Here is a 22,453-nt window from a genome sequence, read left to right as displayed (position 1 = left end):
TAATGGTGATTTGTTGAATTAAATTCTTGTCTCTGTCATCTCTTTTTCTTAAACTTTTATTAATCTTCTTTTATGTAATTGAGCACTAGAGAACTTTAGATGCCTATGATATGACTCCTAAATCTAATATTTAGTGTCACTGTTTTCATTAACTTTTAATTGAAAGAAAATGTTCTTGTTTGGAATTTTGTTAAAGTGGAATTAGGAAATTATTGTTATATTTTAACAATAAGCAAAAGAAATATGAATGGTATTGGATTGTCCTGCCATCATACGTCTCCTCCTTTGCATATTCAAAGTAAGTACAGAATTTTAGAAATTACTCACATGTTAGAATATAATCATAAAATTGAATTTACTTGTAGTTTTAAACAATAATTATAATATACATTATAAAGCAGTAATTTACATGAAACATATATACCTCCTTACTTCCAGATAACAAACAGAACTTATTAAATTGTTGGTTATTATAACTTCTATTTGCTGTAATATCAGCTTGTAAAACAGTCCAAGAACTGCTCTAACATTGATATGTACTGTATGCTTTCAGGATTTTTCTTTTCTTCTATTGTTTTATGAAAGTTATGTATCTCTAAAGATGGAATTTAACTGCTGTATCACATGCTAGAAACTTTCTTAGCCCTTTGGTTCATCACTAGAATTATATAGTGTTGGTGGGAGTCATGGGTAAGCATGAAGCATCATTAGCAAACTAGAGTAATTATAGATTGATGGTAGAAATTAAAAGGGGGAAAGAGGAGTGTGGCTCAAGCAATAGAGTTCCTGCTCTGCAAGTATGAAGCCCTGAGTTCAAACCCCAGTCCCACCCCCCCCAAAAAAAAAGGAGGGGGGAAGAGAAAGGAACAGCTCAGAAAAAGCAATATACATGAAAAGTAACGGACTATCACCTAGCCTCACAGACTCTTTCCTACCTCTTAAATAGGAAACTTTTCTTCCCTCTCTCCCTCCCTTTCCTTCCTTCCTACTGTCCTTCCTTTCCTCCCTCTTTTTTCTTTTACCTCCCTCCTTCCCTTCTCCTTCTACTTCCTTTCTTTTCTTTCATTTATTCACTATGTAGCCTAGGATAGCCTTAAACTCACTATCCTCCTGACTTTGTCTCCTGAGTGCTGAGATTATAAGCATATACCACTCTGCTTGGCCTTCTAGTCTATATTCATGAGTAATTTTATAAAGAGATTTTGTTAAGTATTTATTATGATGTTTTTTAAATGCAACTCATGATGAATGAAAATTATGAAAACTTAGTCTTTCTAAATTGCTACTTTAAATGTCTACCAGCACAAATAGTAGTAATGGTAAAATAACTCAATATTTTTCTATGTCATTCTCCTTTTTGTTCAAAGATGACACTTCCGAATTAGCAATGTCAATCTCTGACTTCTTGTACCTTCTGGAGTGCAGCCATTAGAAACAGAACTTATAACCTCTTTGAGGTTCATAGTTTAATTTTGAGGTTGGTTTGAAATCCTTGCTCAAAATGAATTACCCGTATGTAATCAGGGCCTTTGCATACCATAACTGATCTTACTTTGTTTACAATTCTATGTAATGTTATGTAATGTTTCATTAACCCTCTAACACTCTTCTCCTACCCTCCCTGCTTATAGTTTGTGCTTCCTACAGTTTGGGGTTCCTTTGGAATCCATTCTATGCATCAAAACTATATGGATTTGATTTGTGTGGACCTCATTGCAAGAGGGTTTGTTCCCCAGTTGGTGATGTTCCACAGAAACAGGTAAGTGACAGCTAGGATCAGATATAAGCAAACAGTTAGGTCTTATAGTCATATAGGACCACTGCCCTAACATCTTCTGATAGGTTCTATAGCTCAATAGCTCTAAGTGGAAAGGAGCTAAACATGTGGAATTAATTTCCTGGATTAACATCCATTACAATAAGGAATGAGATGGTTGAGTTGATTCTTTTTTATTTTCTGTTCCTAGAAACACTATATGTTTTTATAGTCATTAACTAAAATATATTCTTAACTTATTTTAATATTCCAGAAGAATTTATTTCTCTTTTAAAAGCAGGAAGTAGGGAATGGTCCTGATGATACTCGCTTAGAAAATACCTTACTCTCCCTTAGGGAAAGTGAATTTTACAAACTAATTCTGTATGTTTCCCCTATAGTTGAGTTCCTCTGTATATTAAATGATCATTATTCTGCTTTCTTGGGTGATTATATTTGTACTTAAACCTAGATTGTTGATTTCTGTCTCAGCAATATTTGTTATGCTAAAAAAAAGGGACATGAGGCTTGAGGAACTCATCCTGGGTTTAAATTGACAACCAAGAACTTCCAGGGTTTCTATTCCTTTGTGCCTTCCTTTTTAACCAAATATTGACTTTTTGATTAATCCCCAGAGATTTTTTTACCTATTCTGAAGCTGTAAACCGAGAGCAGAAATACTGCCTTGAGAGAAGTCCAGAAAGCAGTAGGTGTCATCTTTCTTTAGCCTGCCTGGCTTTGGTGAGTTTGGGAGTGTTGACAATCCTGAGCCATCTTGGCAGAGAATGAGGGTCAGAGAGAAGTCCTCGGGCAGGGGTCCAGATCCTTACTTGCCTCATTAGGGAGAATTCAGCTTTGTCTTTCTGGTTGGCAGGGCATACTTAATTATTGAGACCTAGCATTTAAGCAGTTTGTGGAAGAAACTGATATGAAATAACAGCTGCAAGTAAGCCTCAACTTAGATCTGAGGAGATCACGTACCCACTTCACTTGGAGGAAAGAGAGAAGGAAGCAAGCCTAGGGCTTAGCAGGGTAAGTTACTTTCCCATCAATCTGTCTGCTTACTTAGTTTATAATTGAGTAAAGTATTTATCACTCCAGGGAGTGTTAATCACTGATTAGGCAGCTGATCGTGGTCATAATAACAATGTTCTTATTAGGTATTTCTTTTTTTCTCTTTTTCCCATGAAAATCCTAGTGACTAGCTTCACTCTCCCTTTTCCTCACCCCTCAAAGATGTTTCGTGTTTGCTGGTGAATGGTGAAATTTAAATAGGCCCTTCTGGTCTGGTGATAGTGAGGCTGTGACTCAGGTAAAACTTGGGACTTTAATTGATAATGGGAGAGAAAGATAGGAGACCTGTGTCTAGGAATAGGTTAATATTTTAGTTTATAATTTCAAGATGAAGGAGAAAGTTTCTAGACAGCTAAATACATATCTTCTCTGAAATCCTTGATGTTGGTATGTACTGAGAAAAAGTTAAAGCCTAAGTCTCTGGAGATGGCTAGGAAAAAGATAGTAATTCTCTTTTGAGATAGGAAAGACTGAACTCTGGTAAATTCCTAGTGCTTATTCTAATTCTTTCCAGCTTCATGCTAGGTCCCCCTGGGTTTTTTTTTTTTCCCCTTTGCTTCTCAAGAGGCTTATCCCTCTTGAACTTGGAGGAGCTTGGGGCTCTGCATAAAAGTGAGAACCAGAGAAGCTGCATATGGACCTGGAGAACACAAACTCAGACATGAGCCTGATGATATATGTAGATGAAAATGCAAAGACCCAACTTCTCATTCTTATCTTCTTGCCTTCCTGCCAAAAAGCTAGCACGTTTGTACCATACATCATCGATGTACTCTAGACCTAGAGGAATCCATGACATTAGGGATTTAGCATTACAGCTTCTTTTCTCCAAGCAGTGTGTACCTTTTGATTTCTAGCCAGTTCAGTCAATCCACATATTGCCAAGAGTTACTCTTCTATTGGAAGAGGACAGTCTTGAAAATGCAGTTAAGTTTGCTACTTCTACTGCAGCAGAAAGGGGTATGGTTTAGCATTAGTCAGATTCTTTTTTTTTTTTTTTTATTTCAGCCCATTCTTTCAAGTTAAGAAGGTGTTATCTTAACCTAGGGATTAGGTAGACAGAATAGATAAGCGCTTTTTATAGAATAGCAGCAATTCTGCAATGTGTCATGATTAAAAGTGGAGGACAGAGGGGTTGAGGGTTTTAGCTCAGTGCCAGAGTGCTTGCGTAGCCTGTATGTGGCCCTGAGTTTGTTCCCCAGCACTGGAGCTGGGGTAAGGGGGATGATGGAGGGCAGAATCAAGTAGAAAAGGAGTTGTAAGGTATAAAGGGCAATTCCACCCTTTTATTTATTTGTTTTTTGCGGTCCTGGGGCTTGAACTCAGGGCCTACAACTTGAGCCACTCCACCAGCCCTTTTTGTGTTAGGTATTTTTGAGATAGGGAATCATGAACTTACTTGCCTAGGCTGGCTTTGAACCAAAATCCTCCTGATCTCTGCCTCCCGAGTAGCTAGGATTATAGGCATGAGCCACTGGTTCCCAGCTCCAACCACCTTTTAGTAAAGGAACATAACTCATTAACCTTAAGATCTTAAGTTAAACTGTTTTCATTAGATCCAATTTATTCTTCATTGATAGTGAATACAGATGAGTTCAGCTATCTAAGGGTAGATGGAAGCCATAAGGATAAGGTGAAAGGAAGTGCAAAGGAAAATACAAATTCATTCCTCTATTAACCTCAGGCCGGGGATTTACAAGATCAGGTTGTAAGACATGGACATGAGGCCAGTGATTCTGAGAATATTTTGTTTGGTTTTGCCACCTATATACACCTCAACTGCATGATGATTCTGCTGGTTTCCCCTAACAGATCTGGTCTAGAAGGATCAAATGTCAGGCCATTTTTGTAACAAAACAAGTTCCCTGATATAAACTTGGTTACCTCATTCACAGTAAAACCAAGCACTGCCAGTTTTTATCCTCTTATCATTTCCTAGTCTCTAGAGGCAGTTAATTTGGATATTAATAACTTTTTAACCTTTTGATGTCTACAGATACCTTTCTTTCCTTCTTTTTTCCTTTCCTTTTTTTTCCTTTCCTTCTTTTTTCCTTTCCTTCTTCCTTCCTTAATTGATATGAAGTGCATATAACATAAAATCAATAATTGAAAGTTATCAGTTAAGTGGCATTTAGTACATTCACGATGTTGTGTAGCCACAGCCTTTGTCTAGTTCCAAAACATTTTCCACAGCTCAAATGAAAACCCAGTAATTTTGAAGCAGTTACTCCTTATTTTTGCTTTATCCTGTCTCTGGTAACCACCAATCTGCTCTGAGTTCTGTCTTTGAGTTTACCTATTCTTGATATTGTATATAAATCACATCATAAACCATCTGTTTATGTCTGGCTTCTTTCACTTACGATAAAATTTGTGAGGTTCAACTACATTGTAGCATGTGTCAGTATTTTTATGGCTAAATGTTACTCACATGTATGTGTATATGTGTATCTGTGTAATCTACAATCCTAATTTGTTTATCCATTCATCCATTGGTGGAGCTTAGTCGTTTCTATCTTTAGTGCTGCTGTGAACATTCGTAGATAAGCATTTAAGGTACCCATTTTTAATTATTTCAAATATATACCTAAGAATAAAATTTCTGTATCATGTATTAATTCTGTGCCTAACTTTTTGAGGCACAAAGAACTGCTATACTGTTCGCTGTTATACCTGTGTAGTTTTACATTTCTATCAAAAGTACACAGGGCTTCCAATTACTCTACATCCTCATCAATATTTGCTGTTTTCTGCAGGGGGGGGGTTGGTTGTTTGTTTTCATATTAGCTTTATTTTTAAAATTTTTTTTTTCACCACTGGGGTTTGAATTCAGGGGCTTACGCTTGTTAGGCAGGCGCTTTACCATTTAAGCCACTCCACCAGCCCTTTCTGTGCTGGGTTTTTTCAAGATAGGGTCTCACACCCTATTTGCCTGGACAGGCTTCGAACCCTGATCCTCCTGATCTCTGCCTCCTGAGTAGCTAGGATTACAAAACATGAGCCGCCGGCTCCCAGCTCTGTTTTTTTTTTTTTTAAATAATAGTCATCATTTTGATTTGCATTTCCCTAATAACTAATGAACACTTTTTGTGTGTTATCCATTTGTAAATATTTGATCCATTTCTTTATATATTCTAGATAGTAATCTTCTGTCATATATATAATTTGCAAATATTTTCTCCCATTTTGTGGGTTGTCATTTTACTCTGTTTGATAGGGTCTTTTTAAAATTTTTATTTTGGGGGGCACAGGGGTTAAGCCCAGGGCCTTGTGAACACTAAGCACATGTTGTACCACTGATCTATACCTCCAGCTCAATAGTGTCCTTTGATGCACAAAAGTTTTTAACTTTAATGTTGTCCAATTTATCTTATTTTTTGTTGCCCCTACTTTTGGTGTCATAGCTAAGAAATTGTTGCCAAATCTATGTCATGAACCCATAGGTTTTCTTCTAAGACTTTTATAGTTTTAGCTCTTATTTTTAAGTCTTTATACTTAACATTCATACTCAAGTAATTCCCTCCCTTCCTCCCTCCCTCTCTCTTTCCCCTGAGATCCTCCTGCTCCAGCCTCCTGAGTGCTTGACTTACAGACCTGTGCTACCATGCCCAGCAAAGATCTACATTTTTCATATTTGTTTCCATATATTATTTTGCAACTGTTTTTATCTGTTAATACATGTTGAGTGGATGGATATTTTCATTTTTTCCCAAAGTGGTCCCTTCTGTCTGCGCACCTCTTGTGGAAGCCATGAGAGGAGATAAGACAGGAAAGTTGGGCATCATAAAGTCTTAGCTAGTGGTTGGATATGGCCTTAGTACTTCTTTAAATCTTAACTGTTTTGGAAGTTTTCTTCATAATTTTCCTGATTTTCTTTGGCTACATAAGTATTAGCATTGTGGTGCTCATTTTGTATTTAATTTAATTTATATTTCTTCACTTATTGCTTATAAATTTTTTTTTTAAGTCACGTGATGAAGTGAGTTTATTTCAGTAATGCAAATTCAGTTTAGCAATCAGAACTCAATTTTCACCCCAATAACAGAAAAAAAGAAGGAAATTAAATGATCACTTAGTTACAAAAAAAAACAAAATTCAGCATCCATTCATAGTAAACACTTAGAAACCATGAACGTGCTTAATCTGATATATGGTATCTTTAAAAAAAATTACCTATACCAGATCTCACACTTAATATTGAAACATGGAGTTTTCCTCCCCTAAATTGAGAATGTTACAGAATGCTCATCCCTACCACTTATGCTCAACATGATCCTGGCTGTCTAGACTGGCACAATAAGGGGAGAAAAAAGATGTCAGTGACCTGAGTTGGAAGGGAAGACACAGCCATGTCATTGGTTGCAGATAACTTTATTCTGTTCATAGAAAACCCAAGAGAATCTACAGATTAATTACTAAAAGTCAACAATCTTATCTAGGGTGTCTCAAAACATCTATTCACAGGTAAGTTAGTTAAAATTATGAGAATTATTATTATTTTAGATATAACACCAATATTTAACAATGAGGTTTTTTTAAATTTTTATTGTTTTATTATTCATATGTGCATACAATGCTTGGGTCATTTTTCCCCCCTGCCCCCACCCCCTCCCTTACCACCCACTTCATGAATGTTTTATCTTCCCACCAGATTAGATTAGCTAATTCTCCAATTGATAATAGTTCTGGACAACTAAAACATGTTACTTTTTCCACTTTTTTAAGTTTTTAAAAATATTATACACTAATACATGAATATATTCTCCTTATCGAAAGTTAAACATTACAGAAAAGCCTAACATCCCCTTGATCAAACAAGTTCATATCCTACTGCCTTCTTCCCCTACTCAGAGTTAATCACTGTTACCAGTTTTCTAAGAGCCCTGCCAGATCTTTCTGTATGCATTTACTTACATACATATTTATATTATATATAGGAGTTTATATGTAACACATATGTATAAATTATATTTGTATGTAATTACTCTGTTTTTCACAATTGCCTGCAATGATCAATAATCCATAAATACTAAATAAATCTTACTTATAACCTGGGTCTGAGAGACTGGAATGAGAAGTAAAAGATCAAGCATCTGAAAACATCATGTGTCCAGTTTGCCAAATTTCATTCCTTTCAGTTTTACATTTAGTCCCCAGGTGTCTTTGGAAAGGCCATGGCTCCACGTTCAAGGCGACGAAAGCACAAGAAACCCCCATCGGTGGCTCCCGTGACTGTGACCCCACCCACGGTTGTGGCTCCTGTACCTCTGACCCTCTCAAAACCTGGCCCTAGCATTGATGCACTTGGCTTCTTCTCCCTGGACAATAATGTTCCTGGCCTATCCCAGCTGATCCTTCAAAAGCTGAACATGAAAAGCTATGAAGAATACAAGTGAGTGATCAACTCTATGGAAGAGATAGATGCTGGCTTTGGTGGAATTGTTTTCAGAAGGTGGAGAGAGGGATTATAATTTGAGTAAGATGGGTTTTTTTTTTTTAATTGTTATGCTGGGTAGGGGTACATTGTGGCATTTACAAAAATTCTTAATGTATCAAATACATCATACTTTAATTCATCCTCTCCACCCCCCCCATTCCTGGAATAGTTTTAACAGGTATCATGTTTACATTTACATACGTGTATACACAGTTTTCGCACCATATTCCCCCTCCTATACCCTTTCCCCACCACCTACCCTTCCCAGTGGCACCAATTCCCACCCCCACTCCACCCACCCCTGCAGAACCTGTTCCATTTCTTGTTTTCTGATTTTGTAAAAGAAAAAAAAAAATGACATTTTTGCTTGTTTAAGATACAGGGAGTTTCCTTGTGACATTTCTATGTATTATAACCTGAATTGGTTCATCTCCTATTTTTCTTCATTCTACCTTAGTCCCTTTCTTAAGGCAGTTTCAACCAGTTTAAAAATTCTGTATTCATTATTATATACAGAATACATCAACCATATTTGCCTTCTTAATTTCTTTCTTTTACCCTACCAAGATGGGGTATTTGTAATGAGGGACTTTCTCATCCTAAGTTTGGCCAGTTATATTATTACAGAAGAAATATAATTTGCTTAAATAAATGATGGGAGTTAAGAGACATAGGAGTCTGTGAAAATGTATGGTAGGCAAAGGGGGAACATGAGAAATTGTTTGAAATACTCCTTTTTCTTGTTGTCATTCTTTTTCCATGCTCTACAGGCTGGTGGTAGATGGGGGTACACCTGCATCAGGCTTTGGATTTCAGTGTCCTCAAGAAATGTTCCAGAGGATGGAGGACACATTCCGATTCTGTGCTCACTGTAAAGCCCTCCCTAGTGGACTTTCAGATTCTAAGGTTCTTCGACACTGTATGAGGTGACTTGTGGGGTACTAATCAGGGAGACATTCAGAAATGACTCTATATTAAATCTTCATTCCAAGAGGAAATGTCTGAGAGTTTTCAGAATAACTTAAGCCTTATCCTTGTGTGATATAGGCTATAGAAAGATTAGAATACGGTTCTAATCCTCATTTTGGTGTTGTGAGGAGATGAGACAAGAGACTAAAATACACTCTTCCCTGCTCTCTCTTTTTGAACTCTTAAGAGATAAGACCACATCACTTCTGGTTAGATTGAGGTTGAAATCATACCTTTAAGAGAGAGCAATTGCAAATTCTTACTTTAATTTTTTTTGAAAGAGATGTAAAAAGTAAGTTTTTCCAGATAGAGCCTAAGATATTATTCTGAGAATAAAAAATAAGTTGTTTCTGATAAATAGAGCCTGAGGTATCATCCTGAGAGAATAATTGCATTCCCAATCCCTTCTGCCTCTCCTGTCATTGCAGTCGTCACATTTGTTGCATCAACTGTTATTCTCCACACCATCCTTACCCATTCATTGATCTTTCTTCCTAGGTACAAGTGTCCTAGTTTCCATTTCCTGGACACACCCTGTCACTTTTATGGTATAGGAACACATTTTTCTGTGACTCATTCTCTCAGGTGCAGAAATGTCTATTACTGCGGTCCAGAGTGCCAGAGGTTAGACTGGCCGTCACACAGGAAAGTGTGTAAAGAGCTTCGCCTTGTGGCTGTGGATCGTCTCATGGAATGGCTTCTGGTCACAGGTGGAGTGGTGGTTGTTGGGGAACTCTGCCACAGTCGTCATTGTTGGTTGTACTTGGAGAAAGATACGGAAGCATGTTGTTAGGAGGGAAAGATAAAGAACTGGGGCAAGGGATGGGGCACTTATGGTTACAGTTTGGCGGGATGAATGTGGAAGAATTATTGGTCAATGGTGAGGATTGAATTTTTGAAACCAGAGAATAATTAGGTCACTTTTTATTCCTTCTTCCCTGCAGGTGATTTTATCCTACCATCAGGACCTTGGTCATGGCCTGTTGATGTTGTTCAAGACTGGGACACCTGGTTTTCTATGAGGGGGTTACAGCTGGATGCTACATTAGATGCTGTGCTAGGTAGCCATGCTATGACCAACCTATGGGCCAGTGCAGGAAGGCCAAGGCCAGACCCGGATGTCCTACAGGACTCTTTGAAGAGGCTGCTGACAGATGCCTTGTCACGGCCTTTGACACTGGGCCTAGGACTTAGGGCCCTGGGGATAGATATTGGAAAGACTGGGGGAAACACATTGCATGTGGTTGGTGCTTCCCATGTGGAGACACTTCTCACTCATTCTGGAGACTATGATGAGCTTGGCTACATGTTTCCTGGGCACCTTGGTTTTCATGTAATCATGGTAGGTGTGGATGTGGCTACTGGCTTTTTACAGAGCACCTCAACTTCACCCCTGGAACCTGGTACAGTTCAGCTTAGTGGCCACAGGGGCCTCTATCATGACTTCTGGGAGGAGCAGGTAGAGACTGGACACATAGCCCATCCAGATATGGTGGTGGCATTCCATCCAGGTGAGAACCATTGACTTCAGAGGAATACTGGGTGGCTCCCCTGAGAATTTTCTATTCTGCCTTTTATATCTTCTATCTTTGGATCCCTGTTCATTTAGCCTTGTTAAACACAATAGGATGATGACCTTGGTTGATCATTTCCCATATATAGTAGGCCTAGGTTGAGAATATTTTATTGAAGAACGAAAGTAGATGATGATGACAAGTATTGGGAATAAGTAACATGAGGGTTGGGGTAGATATACTTGAAGTATCTTGCTCTTAGGTTTATCTCAGCCTTTCCCCCCTTTCTACTCCCATTCCCATTTTTGTTCCGTAGGTTTCCATGCCTCCCCAGTCTTGATGGAAGCGTGGCTCCCTACCTTGCTGCTGCTTCGTGACTATGAAATCCCTACATTGATTACTGTTTACAGGTTTATTTGGGTTTTTTGGTGTTACTAGGGTTTAAACTCAGGGGCTTATGTTTGCTAGGCAGGCTCTCTACCACTTGAGCTATGCCCCCAATCCTTTTTGTTTTAGGTATTTTTCTAATAGAGTCTCACATTTATGCCCAGGCTGGCCTGGACTGTTATATCCCATGTATTCCCATATATTCCCATGTAGGTGGAATGAAAAGCACGCACCACCACACCCAGCTTTTACTGGTTGAGATATGGGGTCTTGGGAACTGTTTGCCCAGGGTTGGCTTTGAACTTCAGTTTTCTCAGTCTCCATCTCCTAAAGGGAGGCTTTGATCTATTCCTATTTGTGATACTTCCCTATGCCCCTCTATCTTGGGAGGATATTCTTCCTTTCCCTAATGTGGCATTTTTATCCCCTCAGAACAAAGTCCTATGTTACTTAATCAAGATTAAGTGAGACATTTGGGAGGAAAAGATAGTCCTTACCTAGTCCAGCATTAGGTAATTTTGGGAACTGATAAGTACAGAAATGTCATTCTCTTGAGAAATTTCTATCTACCTCTCATAATCAGTAGAGCAATTTTTCATGTCTTTCTCCCACAGCCAACAGGAATTGGCAGCCTCTTTGCAGATTCTGGTGGACCTGGATGTATACATCATTAGCTATGGAGCTAATCCTTTCAGATCCCTCAAACCTGAGCAGGTCTATTCTAACCCCAACAAGCAGCCAGTATACTGCAGTGCCTGCTACATCATGTTTCTTGGAAGCTCCTGCCATCCAGATAAGATGCAATTAGAAGAGAAAATGAATGATGGAGTTTAAATTGCTGAATCAGATCCTTAGTAGATACCCAGAAAATGGGGAGGTTGAGATGAAATTACCCTGCTGATATCAAATTGTTGCTTTCTTTGTTTGTTTGTTTTTTTTTTTGGCTGTTGTTCGTTTTGTTGCCAACTTTGAAACCTACTCTATCCTAAAGCTCATTCACCTTTCAGGTAAAGATTCTAAAGTAATGAGCATTCTAATATGATGTGACTCATTTCTAAGTGGTTTATAGTTATAGCTGGTTATAGCTCAGCACTTAGGGGGCTGAAGGCAAAGGATGGCAAGTTGTAGGCTAACCTGGGCTACATAGTGAGACCCTGTCTCAAAAAAAAAAAAAGATTAAGAGGGTTTTAGAGATAAGTTTCTGAAGTTCGTTGGTATCAATCTATCAAGAATCTAGAGTTTCTTATAGTTTCCTTTGTGAGGAAGTTACACCTATTGGCTAGAACTGTATGGTAGTGAAGATAAGAATGAGAACCACCTTATTCTGAAAAGGACTTCCTTTTATATAGATTCGGGCTAAAAAATGGAGGCGTAAATGACTTGAAAGTAGACAAGTCAGGGAAGTTGTTAGGGAACATTGTAAGAGTTGGTGTACATTGTTATTTCCTGCTTTTTTCTAAGAAATCTAATTTTCCTACTGGTTTTTGGAGAATTCTGTCCCTAGAATGCCTTGGTGTTGTATTTTTAGATATCCCAAGGTATATCAGATTTCACCTGAATATAGTGAAGTTGTTATTCCTTGTTCTCACAATAAGCTTAGTTTGCGGTTTCTTCTTCTTCTTTTTTTTTTTTTTTAAGTGACAGGATATGCTATCCTGTCTGGTCCCAGACTCTTGGGCTGAAGCAACATTTTTGCCTCAACCTCCCAAGTAGCTGGGACTGTAGGCACTTGGTATTGCATCTGGCTACCTGGGGTTTCTTAAATCACTTGTTTTATCTTGTTTTTACTGTATTACTTGTATTTACTGGCAAGTATTAGTCATCTGCACACAATACCTCAAGATTAGCGGTTTCTCTCTCTTGCCCAGAAAATGATTAGGATCAGCTCTCTGTTTGGACCGCTGCACTACCACACATTTGTCTCATATTACCCTTCTCTTATCTACATATTACCCTTCTCTTATCACACTCTCAGGATTAGGAAATTCCCTGAGATACTCATTTCTATAACCTTGACATGACCTACACACAAAACCTTGTGCGAGCACACACAATATTCTTATTGCCTACTCCTCTGGGGTAATCTTCTAATTCATTTATTCATTCGAAAACAATTAGTTAAGACTCAGAGTATGACTCAAGAGCAAGAAGCCCTGAGTTCAATCCCATGTTGTGATAGTAACCACAACAAAAAAGCCAAAGTTAGTTTGTACCTATTTGAAATATACGATATTGCTGCTCTGGAGAGACCAAAAAGTGAATAAGATAATGGTCCATATTCTTAATGTAGGAAATGAAATAATATGTATGTATATATACATATTATGATACCTTTATTGCAAAATATATGGAAAAAGAAATATAAGGCTAGGATTGATAAGGAAATAGAGTAAAAAGAGAGATCACATTGATAAGTGATAGTGAAGATAACATGAATTAAAATTTTATGAAATCAAGGACAGAGAATTAGAAATGGAAGTATTAATGGTGCTGGAACAGTCTGATCAGAAGACTTCCAAATTCTTTGTCCCACTGGGAAGAATCCGTGGCAGGACATGTGGCTGTAAAGGGAGTTTATTAAATGTTAGGAAAGGGAAATACAAAAGGGAGCATGGTAGGGTGCAGGTGGAGTCTGCTGATAGCATGCTTTTCTTTTTCAGGTGTTTTTAAAATTTATGCTAATCTCTGGGAAGGAAGGAACCAGGTGAATTCCATCCAATAATCAATGAGTGGGTTGGAGCATGGACAGTTCCTAGCATGGTAAGGGTGGTCTGAACCATCCCTGGGCACCTACTTAAGAGTCCCGAACTTTCCCTAGGTCTAGCCTGCCTGAGAAGGAATAATGGGAATGGAAGTTTGGAGGCAGAAAAGCAGAGAGAAGAAACATTTAGGGGTTAGTATAAAGTAAGTCTAAAAAGTAGATTGGGATCACATTATAGACTGGACTTAGCTACTGGTCAGCTTTGGACTTACATAGATCTAAGTATGAAACAAATACTTTTGTGCCCCAAGTGAAACTTCTCTAATTCTTAATTTCCTTATTTGTAAAACTTGGATAATACCTAATATCCAAAGATATATTAAGATGTAAATGAAAATATTTGAAAAGTTAGAGGATTCACATCCAAATTTCAAACCCTAATAAAAAGCAAAAGTAGCTGGGCACTATGGCTAATGCCTATAATCTTAGCTATTCAGGAGGTAGAGATCAGGAGGATTGCAATTTGAAGTTAGTCCCAGGTGGATAATTAGTGAAACCCAAAAGGGCTGAGCTTGAGGCCTTTAGTTCAAACCCCAGTGCCACTAAATAAATAAATAACCTTTCATCCATGGGTCTCATTTCTATGGAATCAACCAATTGAGGATTTATAATAGTAGGGGAGAAAAAATCTACAGGCTTTTTTCTTGTCATTATTCCTTAAACAGTGCAATATAACTATCTGCATGGGATTTATTTACATTGTACTAGACAGTACACATAATCTAGAGGTGATTTAAAGTACAGGAGTATGTGCAAGTATGGATGTACTATGCAATTTTATATTAGGGACTTGACCATCATGTGTTTTAGTATCTGCCATAGGTCCTGGAACCAGTCCCACCTAGATACTAAAGGACAACTATATTCATAAATCATGTATCTGATAAGGGATTTTTATGCTGAACTATGTAATTTCTGGATATATTAAGAATTCTTAGAATTTAAAAGGACAACTAAGACTGGAGGCGTCACTCAGGTGATAGAGTACCTGTCTGACAAACATGAAGCCCTGAATTCAAACCCCACTACTACTACTACTACTACTACAAAAAAAAAGACAACCTAATTATAGAATGGACAAATGGTCTGAACAGACATTTCTCCAATGAAGATAAATGGTCTAACAAATGCAAGGCTCTGAGTTCAATCTCCAGTAGTACATGCACATAAGCACATGCAGAGATGCCCACCATTATTAGTCATTAGGAAATAGGAATTAAGCTGGGCACCTGTAAGCCTAGTTACTCAGGAGGCAGAGATCAGGATCACGGTTTGAAGGCAGCCATAGGCAAATAGTTAGCAAAAAAAACTATTTCTTAAAAAAACCCATCACAAAATAGGGCTGGTGGAGTGGCTCAAGTGGTTGAGTGCCTGCCTGGCAAGCGTGAGGACCTGAGTTCAAACCCTAATGCTACCAAGAAAAAGGAAATAGGAATCAAAACTACATGAGAATCTGGGGTATAACTCAGTGGTAGAGCACATGCTTAGCATGCGTGAGGCCCTAGATTCAAACCCCAGCACAAAAAAAATTACACACAATGACATATAATACAATGCTTATAATAAAGCATAACAAGTTTGGGGAAATTGGGACCTTCATAACACTGTTGGTGGGAATATAACATGGTACATTCTGGATAGCAGTTTGGCAATTCCACAAAAAGCTAAACATTGAACTACCATTTAATCCAGGCATTTCCAGTCATAGATATGTACTTGTGAGAAATGAAAACATTTATATATGAATATTCATAGCAGCATTATTCATAATAGCCAAAAGGTGAGCCAGGCAGGCATGGTTGTGGCTCTGTCTCAAAATAGAAAAAGTTAGCATGTAATGATTTGTCTTTTGAATATGAACGATTGAAATCGCTTTAATTTAGCTAAACATTTAATAAGCATTGGGAAGGATTACTACAAAAACTTTTTGTGTGTTGGTGGAGGGGACTGGATTTTGAACTGGCCTCAGGCTTGCAAACCAGGCAGTCTACTTGCTTGAGCCAAACCTTCAGCCCATTTACTCTGATTATTTTGGAGATTGAATCTCACAAAAAATTTGCTTGGGTCAGCCTTAAACCTCGATCTTCCTGATCTCAGCCTCCTAGATAGCTAGGATTATAGGCATGAACTCCTGGTGCCAGCTTACACAAACATTTTGGAGTGATTTACAAAGTGGGATTCACAACACTTCTTTAAAAAAAATTTACCCTATTGTTTTACTGGGGGTACATAGTGATACTTAAAAAAGTGCTTACAATATGTCTTAAATTCACCCTCTCCATCATTCTCCTTTATCATCCTTCCCCCCATTTTTAGAAAAACTTCAACAGGTCTCATTTTGCCACCATAGTTGCCCTCTCACACCCTTTACTTATATCCTCCCCCCTCCCACTGGTACCAACCTCAGACAGGATCTGTTTTACCTTCCTGTCCTTCCCTTTTGAGAAAAATAAAGGCATTTTGTTTAAGGCATCTATACAGTTTCATTATGACATTTCCATGTATGTATTATATCCTGAATTTGTTCATCCCCTCCATTTTTCTCCTCTCTACCTTAGTCCCCTTATTATGGCATAACACTATTTTTGGAACAAGGTTATATTTAGGCACAAAAGAGTAAAAGCTAAAAATAATCCAGTTTTCCATCCAGTTATGGATGAGCAAATATGGTATGTCCATGCAGAGAAATATTATTTGGTCATAGAAAAGATTGGAGTACTAATTCATGCTGTAACATGAATGAACCTTGAAAACATGTTAAGTGAAAGAAGCGGTCATTGGCTGAGTATGGTGGTACAAGTCTGTAATCCCAGCTTCTTGGGAAGCAAAGATAGGAGGATCATGGTTTGAGGCCAACCCAGGCAAAAGCAAAGGATCCTACTTAAAAACAAAGTAGTAAAGGACTGAGGCTGTGGCTCACATGTTAGCGTGCTTACCTAACGAGCCTGAGGCCCTGAGTTCAAACATCAGTACCAACCATCAAAAAGCCCCCAAACCACAAAAGGTCACATTGTATGAGTGCATTTATATGAAATGTTCAGACAGAAAGTAAATCCATGGGCAGAATGGGGATAATGATGATTAAGCAGTATGGGGTTTCTTTTGATTGATACTCTAAAACTGATTGTGGTGATGGATGTGCTTTTGACAGTATCAAAAACCGTTGAGTTGTATACCTTGCATGAATATATCAATAAAGCTGTTTACAAAAAAATCTTGTATAAGTGAATGTAAGAAATGAGAATATTTGTTAGATGTTTACCTCTGTGGCCAGCAGAGGTTACTGCATTACTATGATCTTAGTAATAGCCATTGTTAAATATATACCACTTTGAATTTTGCTCAGAAACAGAATGGCAGTACTAGGATGGTTTGGTAATTGAAAAAAAAAAAAAAAAGTTGGGACATATTGTCCTGGTTCAGATGAGGTAATGCAGGTAAAAGCATGGAAAGAAGGGATTTATAACAAATTAAGTATATGTGACACTTTGTGGATAGAACATGAAAATAGAATCTGTAGCATTTTTCTACTGATTGTGGTGAGGGGTTACATATTTCATCAGGAGACAAAAACCCAGTAAAAGGTGACACAAGATTTTCCAACTTAGAGTGATGGTGATAGTACATATAAATTCAAATGGGTAGTTTCATGCTAAATGTTAGGATTATAAAACAACAACATCTGCCCTTAAACTTCTGCCCAGTTATTAATAAGAGACTGCCATAAGCAAGGACATTATAATAGAGTTACATTTTCTGAAATCAGCATATGAAATGAAAAACTCATGTTCAAACTACAAATCTTTTTGGACAATACTACCACAGGTCCTCTCAGTTTTATCAGAGCCAGCCCTCCCCACCCACCAGTTTTGCAAATAAATTTGTTTAATCATCATGAAATACCTTGGGGTTTGGGTGCCAGTTATTTAACACTGTTAGCTTCCTGTCTTCAGGGAACTTAGGTTCTGTTGGGAGAGACAAACAGTAAATGCAATTTCAGATGCATTTAAATATTACAAAGAAAATTAAGTAGGGTAAAGGTATATAGATAGAGACATATCACTATTAGTGGTGTTGGTAGTGGTGATAGTTACTAATGCTACAATGCTCATAGTACCTCTGAGGAGATGACATTTGACATGACAGTGGAGAACATTCTGAAGCAATAGAAGTGTAGGAGTCATAAGCTTGTTTGGATACAAGCGTAATGTTTGAACAAAAGCCACTGTAACCAGAGTTTAGTCATTGAGGATGATGAAGGAGGAGATGAGAGAGTTAGATGGGGACCAGATCATTTAAGGCCTAACACGTTATGGTCAGAAGGTTAGATCTTATTCTAGCTCCAGTGGGGGAGGTCTTAAAGATTTAATAAAAAATGGCAGGACTTAGTTTACTCTTTAGCAAGATCATGGTGACTCAGGGTCTCAGCCTCAGCACTATTGACATTTGGGGCCAAATCTTTTTTATAGGGACTGTAGAACGTTTAGTGGCATCTTACAACATTGTAGACATTGTAGGATATTTAGCATCCCTGGCTTCTATCCATTTAGATGCTAGTACCCATCCCCAATTGTGACAACCAAAAGTCTCCCAACATTGTCAAGTGTACCTGAGGAACAAAATTAGTTTTCCAATTGTACAAAAAGTATGTGCACTTAGATACAGTGAAGTGTTCACATTAGGAGAAGCACCATAGCTCCTATTTCACATGATCTTTTGTTTTTGCTAAGTTTATGAATTTGAATAAAGGTAAGTTAAAGCACATGTTCTCCGAGTCTACTGTTAAATGTATCATGGTAGACATCTATAAAAGGCCCAGCTGGATGCAAAAATTAACCAAAGGAAGGCAAAGAAGAGATCTCTTGGAAGTTTCTTTGGAGCTGAATGCTAGTGGCTCATGCCTATGTTCCTAGGTACTTGGGAGGCTGAGATTGGGAAAAGTGTGGTTGGAAAGCAACCCCAGCAAATAGTTAACGAGACCCTATCTCCAAAATAACAGAGCAAAATGTACTGCATACCTGGCATAAGCAATAGAGCGCCTGCTTTGCAAGCAGGAAGCCCTGAGTTCAAACCCCAGTATCACCCAAAAAGAAAAAAGGTTTCTTGGACCAGAAAGAAATGGGAGAGTGTGGTTGAGGCTGCGAATTCGGTCGTTTGTTTTCTGAGAACCTTGCTTCCACCACCGCTGATAATGCACATCTTCGTGAAGACCCTGACTGGCAAGACCATTACCCTGGAAGTGGAGCCCAGTGACACCATCCAGAATGTCAAGGCAAAGATCCAGGACAAGGAAGGGATCCCCCCTGACCAGCAGAGGCTGATATTGGCTGGCAAGAAGCTGGAAGATGGTCGTACCCTGTCTGACTACACCATCCGGAAGGAGTCCACCCTGCACTTGGTCCTGTGCTTGAGGGGAGGTTTCTAAATTTCCCCTTTATTTTAAGCTTTTGACAAGTTAAATTGCACTTTTCTTTCAATAAAGTTCTTGCATGCCAAAAAAAAAAAGAAGAAGAAAGAAATGGGAGCCTTCAGAGTTTAGTCTAAGCAGATGAATAGCTGTTAAAAATGTGAGCAGTGCCTTTAGACAGGAAGCTCAAGGAAAGGGCCTCTGATCCTAGAGAACCTTCTATGCCAGGAAAGGACTAGTTGAAAAAAGGAAAAAATGGGAAATGATAGTGCTTTAACAGACTGATGGATTTGGGCCTACAGCTAGGTAAATAAGAGGTTTGGAAAATACTCTGAACAGTGATGAGGCAGAGGGTAGAGTGAGGATAAACTTACCAACAGAGGGGTTGGAGTTAACAGTAAGAACAGGCTTCTTAGGAAATGCTTCCATTCTGGAAGTCTCTGGGGCAGGTATTCAGATGATAGGAGCTAGGGAATTAATGCTGGCAATCCAGGGTGTGGTGCAGTTTTATCTACCATTGTTAAATTTGGTAGTATACTGTCTCAAGTACTTTCTGTTCTACCCCATTTGGGGCCTCCTCATACCTTGGTCCTTCCACTTTGTGTGTGTGAGTGATACTGGGCTTGAACTCAAGGTCTACACCTCGGGACACTCCAGCAGCCCTTTTTTGTTTTTTTGAGAGAGTCTCACAAACTATTTGCCCAGGCTGGCTTAGAACCACCCCCATGAGATACCGGCGTCCGACTTCCACTTGAAATCTTGGCCTGCTCCATGCCCAACCCCCATGAGGAAGCTTTTAGATAGAAAAGCATGTAGAGTAATAAATTGATGATTCTCAACTTCTGTGCGTCAGAACCACTGATGGATTTGTTAAAGCAGATTGTTGGTCACCACCAGGGGAGCTCGGTTTCAGTGAGTCTAAGATGAAATCCAAGAATGTGTGGGGTTTGCCTTTTTGTTTTGCTTGTTTTAGTGGCCCTGGGGTTAAGCATTTGAATTTCTAAGGAAAGACTCCAGGTGATGTCCGAGCTCTGGAGACCCCACCCTCTAAGAACCACTGACTAATTCCTTGGCGAGTTTAAGGTATTGGTCTGAGCCCTAATAACGTCAAACGTTTAGGACTAGTGTGTGTTCTCGCTTTGATGCGTGAGACCTAGCAAGGCCTAACCAGGCCCTTCGGAAGGAGTGGTTTCTTGGCAACCTCGGTTCCCACTGCCACAGAAACACCTGGAGGACAGCGTTCTGGAGGTCGTGAGGCCGCCCTGCTGGCCTGTGCCGCCCACCACGGAAGAGGACCGCCGCCAGCCCTCTGTGACTGCGCACGAGGGCGTGGAGCGGCTCTCGGGAACAGAGCTATGTGACAGAACCGGCTGGGCTGCCCGCCCCTCGCGCCGGCCCGGGGCGTTCCCGCGGCGGCCGCCGTCCTAACGGGCTCGCGCGGCGGCCCCGCCCCCGCCCTCCGCCGGCTCGGCCCGGCCCGGCCCGCCCGGGCTCCATCTTGCGCGAGCGCGGGTCGGGCTGTGACGCTGCTCCCGGGTCAGGTGAGGAACGACGCCCCTTCGTTGCCGCGGTCCCCTCGGTCTCGGTTACATCGCCCCCCGCCGGCTGTAGTCCACCGTCCGGGCACGGAGGATTCTGCGTGTGCTCGCGCCGGGCCTCGGGGTGGCGGCGGGAACCGGGCTGGAGGGCGGGGGCGCTGGGCGGTGGGACGGTCTGGGCCCGCGGCCCGCAGGGCGTGGAGAAGACCGATAAATCCTCTTCTAGTCCTCGGTGACACTTGGCGCGGGGGGTCGCCGAGAGCAGTGGCAGGTGGACCCTAAGTGGAGGGGCTGAGGCCCGAGAGTGGCTCTGCTGAAGCCATCTCCAGGGAGGCTATAAGGAAGCCCCCAAGTCTGATTTTTCTGGTGACACAAAAAATTTACGGGGACTTGGGAAATCTGTGATGTGCTTGGCGAGCCCTAGCGCTAACTCCCAAGCGCTACTATACTGGCTTAGTACAGCTCTTGGAAACGATTCTAGGAAGTAGCATTGCAGATTAGATTCCTGTTTCCTGACCAGCAGGAAACTTGTGCAGACAGCAGCTCATCCTGTGCTCACACTTCCCAAAGAAACCCAAGTGCTCAGAAAGGTGGCCGATGGCCACCAGAAAGGGACAGAAGCGAGAAGATAAGCACTGTCTTCCGACTGTCTTCAAATGTTCTTAATTGCTGCCAGCTGATAGCGAGCTGGCCTGATAAAAGTAATCTGACCTAATGACATTCCGAGTTAATGAGAAATTTCTCAGGCAAGAAAGGTGTTTCAAGCAGTAGACAGGCAGGTAGCATAGATAATTTTGGCCACTGCAAACTTAAGCCGCCTTTCAGTGCTTATTGGGTGGGTGGCTGCCTTACCTGTGTCTATGCGGAGTCATGCTTCCAAACGGACTCATTTAACTAGTCCTTCCAGACCTACAGGCAGGTTTTGCAAAATTCTGTTTCCCAATTTAAGTCACACTTCCTCGGTGTTTTTTTTGTTTTTTTTTTTTTTCTTTCTTTTTGGATTTTTGGTTTTTTTCCTTCTAAATTTGTAACAGCTGCCTCTTGTGTTCCTGGGCTTCACGCCATCTAGGAGACTCCCATAGAGAGACCCACCCTATTACTAGCTGACTCACTGGGTGGAGATGCTTTGAAGAACCAAGAATGATCTACTTTTCTAAAAGTGGTTTCTGACAGAATGTTAAAAGGAAAATAAAAGCTCTGCTCACCAATAGAGTCTTACTATTCACTTGAGCAAAGTTGAGTAAATTGCTGAGCCACCTGGGTTCTAAACGCTTTATAAAAAATTTTGAAGTCTACCTTTTGAATAATTTTTGCCCTTTTGTGTTTCTTTTTTGCTGGTACTGGGGTTTGAACTCCCAGCCTATGGCAAGCATTCTACCACTTGAGCCATATCGCACACCCTTTTTGCTTTGATTTGTTTTTTTCATGTAGGGTCTCAGGCCCCTTGCAGCCTTGGACCAGGATCTTCCTACCTCCAGAGTATCTGGGACTGCAGGTGTGCACCACCACCTCTATCCCCATTTGCAGTTTTAAAGGAACTGAAAGGAAGTTGAAAAATATATTTCCTTCTCATTATTCCCGAGCTTGCCTTCCAGGACAGCCACTATTTT

General features: G+C 39.9%; 2 protein-coding genes and 1 long non-coding RNA gene across 5 annotated transcripts in view; 2 read left to right on the top strand and 1 right to left on the bottom strand.

Moving 5' to 3' along the window:
- The first annotated feature begins 21 nt into the window (after window positions 1-21).
- On the top strand, window positions 22-18,894 carry Mss51 (MSS51 mitochondrial translational activator). 2 transcript variants are annotated; one of them, XM_020157984.2, is made up of 7 exons: window positions 22-2,788; window positions 7,981-8,222; window positions 9,038-9,193; window positions 9,822-9,946; window positions 10,181-10,747; window positions 11,067-11,160; window positions 11,752-18,894. In XM_020157984.2, exons 2-7 carry the CDS (start codon window positions 8,005-8,007, stop codon window positions 11,969-11,971), a joined length of 1,380 nt encoding a protein of 459 aa, XP_020013573.1. In that variant the 5' UTR covers window positions 22-2,788; window positions 7,981-8,004; the 3' UTR covers window positions 11,972-18,894. The 2 variants fall into 2 exon arrangements, with proteins under 2 accessions (XP_020013573.1, XP_073935251.1); XM_074079150.1 differs by having other exon boundaries at window positions 9,735-9,946.
- On the bottom strand, window positions 9,869-21,774 carry LOC141424818 (uncharacterized). The gene is made up of 3 exons (XR_012449751.1): window positions 21,696-21,774; window positions 17,802-17,863; window positions 9,869-9,998 (listed from the first exon to the last, which is right to left on the bottom strand). It is a non-coding gene; the product is annotated as an uncharacterized lncRNA (long non-coding RNA).
- The window catches only part of Anxa7 (annexin A7), a 33,046-nt gene continuing 31,315 nt past the window's right edge, over window positions 20,723-22,453 (top strand). For both annotated transcript variants that reach the window (XM_020157973.2, XM_020157970.2), the window contains exon 1: window positions 20,723-20,846. The gene's annotated coding sequence lies outside the window, so the exon portion shown is untranslated. The remainder of the gene's footprint in view (window positions 20,847-22,453) is intronic.

This window comes from Castor canadensis, chromosome 7, assembly GCF_047511655.1.
Source record: "Castor canadensis chromosome 7, mCasCan1.hap1v2, whole genome shotgun sequence".
In the NCBI taxonomy this organism is placed as follows: Eukaryota; Metazoa; Chordata; class Mammalia; order Rodentia; family Castoridae; genus Castor; species Castor canadensis.
Note: the sequence above shows the minus strand (reverse complement) of the source record. Positions and strands in the feature narration are given on the sequence as shown.

What these genes read in the sequence shown, in the direction of transcription:
- Mss51 (XM_074079150.1), top strand. Translation starts at nt 8,005, where the DNA reads ATGGCTCCACGTTCAAGGCGACGAAAGCACAAGAAACCCCCATCGGTG. An exon ending in GGAATGGCTTCTGGTCACAG is followed by an intron (nt 9,947 to 10,180) that starts GTGGAGTGGTGG and finishes TCTTCCCTGCAG; the next exon opens with GTGATTTTATCCTACCATCA. An exon ending in ACATTGATTACTGTTTACAG is followed by an intron (nt 11,161 to 11,751) that starts GTTTATTTGGGT and finishes TTTCTCCCACAG; the next exon opens with CCAACAGGAATTGGCAGCCT.